Source organism: Cyprinodon tularosa, unplaced genomic scaffold, assembly GCF_016077235.1.
Source record: "Cyprinodon tularosa strain WSP-4 unplaced genomic scaffold, ASM1607723v1 ctg1054, whole genome shotgun sequence".
NCBI classification, from domain to species: Eukaryota; Metazoa; Chordata; class Actinopteri; order Cyprinodontiformes; family Cyprinodontidae; genus Cyprinodon; species Cyprinodon tularosa.
In genome coordinates, this window is record NW_024037843.1 from 87,999 (window position 1) to 95,213 (window position 7,215).

General features: G+C 37.9%; 1 protein-coding gene across 2 annotated transcripts in view; it reads left to right on the top strand.

Moving 5' to 3' along the window:
- Positions 1–6,197, top strand: part of mroh1 (maestro heat-like repeat family member 1) — a 32,791-nt gene extending 26,594 nt beyond the window's left edge. For both annotated transcript variants that reach the window (XM_038285594.1, XM_038285603.1), the window contains 10 exons: positions 180–317; positions 500–614; positions 747–893; positions 980–1,046; positions 1,123–1,244; positions 2,300–2,449; positions 2,558–2,692; positions 3,502–3,604; positions 4,003–4,068; positions 4,146–6,197. In XM_038285594.1, the coding sequence (XP_038141522.1) occupies positions 180–317; positions 500–614; positions 747–893; positions 980–1,046; positions 1,123–1,244; positions 2,300–2,449; positions 2,558–2,692; positions 3,502–3,604; positions 4,003–4,068; positions 4,146–4,222 (1,120 nt within the window). In that variant the 3' untranslated portion in view covers positions 4,223–6,197. The remainder of the gene's footprint in view (positions 1–179; positions 318–499; positions 615–746; positions 894–979; positions 1,047–1,122; positions 1,245–2,299; positions 2,450–2,557; positions 2,693–3,501; positions 3,605–4,002; positions 4,069–4,145) is intronic.
- Positions 6,198–7,215: the final 1,018 nt, after the last annotated feature.

Sequence of the window (7,215 nt, forward strand, 5' to 3'; positions counted from 1 at the left end):
TTTATATTATTGTTACGGTGTTGTATAGGTATAAGTAGGTACTCAATAAAAAGATGAGGCTCAATAAAAGTGCTTTTCATCTCATTTTCATTTATCTGTATTGTTTGGCCAAAGGCTCTAAGAACCTCTGTGGAAGGGCTTTAGTTTAACAAGGATCTGTTTGTTATTTTCTCCTTCAGGGTTGCAGCTGACGCTCTGCGGATCCTGTTGGCCCGCGCTCAGTTAGATGAGGTGATGAAACGACTGGATGAAGATAATGCCTGGGATGCAATGAAGGAGCAAAACACACACGTTACAGGGATAACGCTGTTGGCAAGGTGAGCACGCTGAAACCAAACCTTTTTGGACAGTAACCCTTAAAAGGAACCTGAGAAGTCTGAGCTGCACTGAAGGATTTTCTTTATATTTCAAACTTAGGATGCAGATGCAAAAATAGCTGTTTTGTCTAACTTCTTTTTTTGTGTAACCGTATGTTCATTTGTGTGCTTGTCTTGTTTAGGGCGTTGGCCAAGCATGCTGGTCCCAGGTTGCCTGCCATTGTAGAGAGTCTCTGCCCGTCGCTGAACAACATCTATGAAAGTCAAAGAATTACTGTCACTGCTTTCTTTTCCGAGGTTAGAAGCAGTTTTACTTAAATAAAAAAGAAAAAAAAACTCAATTTCTCTTCGTTCTAACGCAGACCACCACAGTAGGAGATGAAAACTTGCCATTGATTTTGTTTCTCTGTTCTTTTTTTATGAGTCCAGCTGCTGAACCATCATGTTGTGACTGAGCTGATGTTGATAGACGTGTTGATGAACAACATGATGGAGAGGATATCAGATCCCTGCTGCACTGTCCGCATGCTGGCTGTGCGAGGACTGGGCAACATAGCAGTGGGATCCCCTGAAAAGGTATGCAAATATGAGCGCCTGCCCCCCCAAGGATACGGTACACCCTCTACAGATGCGATCTGTTAACTTGTTCCTTTTCCTTTTAGGTGAATAAATACGCCAAGGAGCTGCTCGCAGCTATGAGCTCAGGAATGGAGGAGAAAGATGATCCGGGTAATTGAAGAGGAGCAGGGAAGTTTTGTCATCATTGAGGAAAAGCTGGTTGTTTACGTTATTTTGTCTTTTACAGGTAAACTGATTACCCTGGAGGCCATGTCTGGTCTGTCTAAAGTTCTTCTTCACCTGGACAAGAAGAACGTCCACTTACTGGTGGTCTACATCTTCATGAAAATCAAACCTTTCTTAGAAAGTGTGAGTTGGGTTTTAAGATGCTAACATAAGAGAATTTATTTATATTTTCATATCTCTAAGCTTCCCTTGCTAATAAAACTGCAGCTACTCCATTAATTAGAACATTTGCTTTATTCTTTGAATATTTTACAGGCTTATAAAAAGATATGCTCTTTTTTTTTACCAGTTTTTCCCCCATTACCTGTACTCTGTTATACAATATTATCTTGCTAGTGAATAAAAAAAACAATGTACAGTATAATTTTCATAGAAAAACTTTAATTTAGGTGGTTTTATGTTATAAAAATCTATTGTTTGCAGTTCTATTCCTGAAAACTGCACAGTTGATATCAGTTATAATTAGGGCTTGTCCTCCTGACTTTTCTTTCTTTATCCTTGCAAAATGCACCAGCTACTCAGTGTGACCAATAGCATCCCAGTCATGACCACCATGCATCAGCTGGGGCTTTGAGGCCAGTTGAAGTTCATCCTCCTCACATTTACAGAGAGCCAACACTACGACTGCAAATATTGCATCAAGCAGTGTTTTGGGTTCTCACACTCAATTATAACAAAATAAAAACCACAATTCAGCTTGCGCTGCTGTAATATCACACACTGCACATCGGTCATACTTTAGATTGTGCAATAACGGTCAAGTTGGTTATTTCAGCAGTTTACAGCAGAAAATGGCCTGTATGATGATTTTATTTATTTTTTTATTAATTTTCTGCTGCTAATTGTAGGAAAAGTGTCTAGTTCTAATGGACTGAAACAATTTTAATTTAAATCCTTTGGACTACCTACCTGTTGGATGTTGATGTTGTCTGATGGTCTGAGCTTAGCTAAAAATGCTGCATTTTAACCACCGATGTGGAAACTAAAATGGAAATGACAAAAATAAGCTCTTCATAATTAATTCTTGGGCTCAAATACAGCAAATGCAGCATTCGTTACTAGGCCTAAGGGATCCAGCTGAGAAAAGACTTGTCCTCCATTATCTCATTTTTTCATGTTGCTTAATTCTTCCTGCAAGTGTGTAAACATTAGAAATTTCTGTCCTGATGTTTGTGCAGGAAAATGACGATATCCGCTGTGCTTCCATCCTCCTGATGGGCAATCTGTCCAAATTTGGCTCAGGGGAGCAGATATTCAAAGACCAGATCCATAATGTTCTGGTCAGCTTACTGTTGCACCTGGTCGACCCAAACACACAAGTGGTCAAGGTACAGAAGCACGCGCAGCAGTTGGAAAAGCTTTTTTTCATACATATACCTCTTCAGTTTTACGTTTGTTTAATATTTGTATATCTCTTCTTCTGCTAATGTTTTCAGGCCTGTAAATATGCGATGCGAGTGTGCGCTCCTGTAGTTGGATCAGAGCAGATCACAACCATGTTTCAGAATCACCTTCATGAGGACAAGAGCCTGCACTATGGAGAGTTCATCAATGATCTCACCAAGTACCTGGTGAGACACACCTGCGCTGCTGTAGCATTAAAGCTTGCTGATTTTTAGCTGCGCATTCCTCTAAAGCCCAGCGTACACTGTGCGATTTTCAAGGCAATTTTTCAGACATGCGAGACTCTTTCGAACGGCCCGACTTTCAGCCTGATCGTGAGTTGTGTAGTGTACAGGGGGTTACGAGAGGTGATCAGCCTCACACGACCACCTCCCGATCAGGAATCCTGAGGTCATGTTTGATTTTCTCCCGACCGTCGTGGGCAAATCTCTCTGTGTGCATGCGCAAAGAAGGATTCTTCTGTAAACAAAGAAGCGTGGCAGGGATGCAATGAGTGAAATGCAGTTCTGTCTGTAAAATTGACAGACCATAGTAGCCACGTTTGCTCAGCCTTGTCTTTTTTTCAAAATATGTCGTCGCCTTTTATTTTTAGGGCTTTCAGCACAAAATTGCACCAATTGCCAAGGCAGCGCGGTTCACTGTAGTGAGCTTAATATTCCCCTTCTGTTTGTTTGGCTTCCGGATAGAGGAGTCAGAGCAGCTTCATCTCACTGTGGAGCTGAGTCTGACGTGCTTTTTAGTCGTACAGTGTGAGCAGGTAGATCGCATCAGAGCATTGTGCTGCACATACATCGTGAGCTGTGAACTCGCACTGTACGACTAAAACCTGCGGTTTAGTCGTACGGCGTGAGCAGTAGCTGCATGCAACGACTGAAAAAATCGCACAGTGTACGCCCAGCTTAATACACCTGCAAGGAGTTATTGTTACATTACAGCAGCAACTGTTATGGTCATTCTTGTTTTTGTTTTGTTGTAGATTCAAGACTTTCCCGGCATGTTGAACTTCTACCACATCTCCGTCATCCAGTTCTTTAAGAGCAGCTGGTCTGAAGTCAGAGCTGCAGCAGCCATGTTTATAGGTACTGAAGCTGTTTGCAACATCACATAAACTGCTAACATTAACAAGGAAACAGTTCTGATACTGCTATTTCATCCATGTATCAAAATCATTGCATCTCAATGAAATAGAATATTATTAGGGAATTTTTTTTTTTATAAAAATAAACTTATTTAGATTTGTGTCAAACAATGTTGATAAACTTTAAAATCTCACCTAGAAAATTAAAAATTCTGACTTCCATCTAATGATAAAAATTAGGATATTAGATATTGGTAATACAGAAATGCTGGTTAATGAAGTCGGCGATCCTACAGACTTTCAGCTTTATACTACATTAATTACAACCTACATTTTAGGGGATTTTACTCTACCGTCTGAAAATTTGCTGCATGTTGTAATATCAATTTCCACCACTAGGGTTCCTCCTGGGAAACATTCAGCAGGAGCAGCTCTCCCACCTCAACATGAGCACCATTTCCAAAGGTAAGTCTCCCAGTTCCCTTTAAAACAAGGAGGTCACATCCTGAATGTCTCCAGGTTAACGGTGTCTGTGTATCCAGGTTTAGTGATGCTGCTCCAGGATCCAGATCCTGTGGTTAGAGTAAAAGCAGCTGAAGCTATGGGACACTTCCACTGACACGCCGACAATCAGCTGGAAGACTATAAGAATTAGTGGGTTTGTCTTTAAGTCTATGGTGGCCAGTTGCCACTAAATAACCCAGTTTAGTAGAAGAATCAGGAATAAGAACTTTTGAGTTTACAAATGGACCATTGTACCGTTATATAAAGCTACCCTAATAACTTTATATAATCTATGAAAACCAAACTGGACCAAGGTGGAAAAAAACTTTAGCAGAAGGGTAGATATTAAATATTATTTATATTATAATATCAATCAGTGAACAGAAGGAAAATCACCATCATAAAAAACAAAATGTACATTAAGTTAATAGTTTGTAGCTTTTTTTTTTTACATTTCACAGATACTTGAAAGAGACGATGTTTGAATTTTATTTTAACGACCAACAACTGTGTCTTTATTGTTTACTGTCCATTGTTGTAAAATCAGAGATGTATAATATTCCTAACAGTAGAACATATGATGTAAGGGTAGCAAGTTCACAATTTAGTATTTTATATATGGTCTTTAGAAATGATATGCACACTGTATGCTAGTAATAATAATATCAGTTTGCTTGTATCTTATTGTTGTATCCTATTATTGTTCTCATAGCATTTATTTTATGATAAAAATGCATGTTAGGATAAGTTTCACACACTCAATGATGGATTTAACAGTTTTATATGTTTAAATAATTGTTCCCAAGTGGAATATAGTTGAACTGAAGTTTGCAGAGATCCAAAGTATTAAAGATAAACGGTTCTTGGTAGTTTTTTTTTTTTTTTTTGTTATAGTAGTACTCAGTGGTCCATTTCCTGTCAGCAATAACTACACCAACTCTTTAATGACTACTCTTTTGATTAATTGCATGGTTTATGTTTGCAAATGGTTGTACATTCAAAATGAATTAGTTCGTTTGAGCAACGTAACAAGCTCTTTTAACAAATCAGGTTGGTAGCCGCACTCCACAGCATGATTAAACCAACCGTTTATGAACCGCTGAAGCTACTACATATGAAGCGCTAAACTTCTTCGTATTTAGTTTGTTTTTCTTAATGAGCCTCATAAGATAGGACGCGTTCCTTTTATTCCATTCACACTGCCACTTTCTGTGTACATATCTTACAATCGACCTAATTTCCAACAGTCTGCTTAACTCATAAGGACACTTATTAGACAGTTAGTCATTGTGTTGTGATAATAAACCAAGTTGTATTAATAACAACTCTTAGCTGCCTACTTTGTGAAAGAACATCCGAGGCATAACCATAGTCTCAGTAGTGCCAAATATCCGTTATGAGTTATTATAATAATACTCTAGAGATGCTTTAATAAGTTTGAATGTCCCTTCTGATTCTCGTTAAATCTGACCGTGGTTATAGAGGACACATTTACCTTCGAGGTAGTAAATGAATGTATTAGAATGAAGAATGGGACTTGTGTATAGTCCAATAAGCAGGTGGCGGCTGAGTGTTATTTCTCATAAGTTTACCTCAGAGTTCTTTGTTACACTTTAAACGCCGACATGTGGTCCCTGATCTGAGATTCTTCCAGGCAAGCTGCCATTAAGTCCCATCAGTATCCAGGTGAAGGCGCTGATATAAACATGTCTTATCCATCATATCGTCTTCTAAAATAAATGATCCATCTGATGAAACTCCTGCAGTTGGGTCATTAAATATGACTGCAGGATGCTTTTCTCATGGCTCCTTGTCATAAATAATCTTCAAACAGAGACTTGGTGTCTTAGTACTTTTAACACTAGAGTTTAAGATATAATCTATTTTTCTTTTTTTCATTAAAGCCTGGTATTATGTTTTTTTTTGTTTTTTTTTAACATGTTGAATGGATGTTAGTGTGTATCTCTAATGATGGTTCTGTTTGAATAAATAAATGTGTCGATGTGTGGAAGTCTGTTTTCATGTACATCTACAGAGGAATGTGTGGACAAAGCCTTCCAGTGTGTTCAAAATAAAGGAGTTAAAGAATATCCATGTAACTCACTGTCTGTTTTTTATGAATGTTGCTTTTATTGGCATTTTTTTCTCTTCCATGAGTCCTATTGACACTCCTGCAGAGATGGATAAAACTCCTACTGAATGAAGTTATAAAACAAAATCCAGAACACAGAATTACCTCACATAACTGTTCATCCTGCCAAAACAGAACTATGGCACCACCATGCAAGGCTTCAGATGTGCCCTCAATATACTCGCATAATGCTCTTTCACCATGATGCTGCCCCGACCATGCCTTACTATTGGGGAGGCAATACACTCAAAATTGGTCATTATAACCAAACTCAAAATTTATCAAAAATATGCTTAATGTAAAACCTTTCACAAAGTTTCAGTCGTATCTTTTTTCTGTTTCTATTGGAATTCCAGCTTTCTTCCTTCCGTTCATCTTTGGGACAAAGAAATTGTCTTGATGCTGAAAGGTTTAAAACATGGACAGTCCTAATTTGAATGCTTTTTATATTTTGTTTGGATCCTTTAGGCATCAGGAAGTTGTAACCAAGAAGGAACTAGAATTATAGTGGGCAAAAGATCTCTTCTGCTTGCTATAGATATTAGCCTGGAGTCATGATAGGATGCAATGCATTTTAAATGTTTTCTTCAAATATATCCACAGGTGAGCCTCCAGCTAGCTGCTGTAGATTAACCTGTCTGCAATTTACACAGCCATTACATTACATTATGTGGGCTCTGATCATTTTGTAATCTTGTTTATACTTTCTTCAACCAAAATAAAGCATAAAGAAGCTCCATCAATCTCACCATCATAACTCTGGTATTTTAGCAAATACAAATAAGTGATAATCCTAACTTAAGGTTAAGCTTAACTCCACTTTAATGTCTTTGGGGTTCCATATACAGGTGCTGGTCATAAAATTAGAATATCATGAAAAAGTAGATTGATTTCAGTAATTCCATTTAAAAAGTGAAACTTGTATATTATATTCATACATTACATACAAACTCATATATTTCAGATGTTTTGTTTAA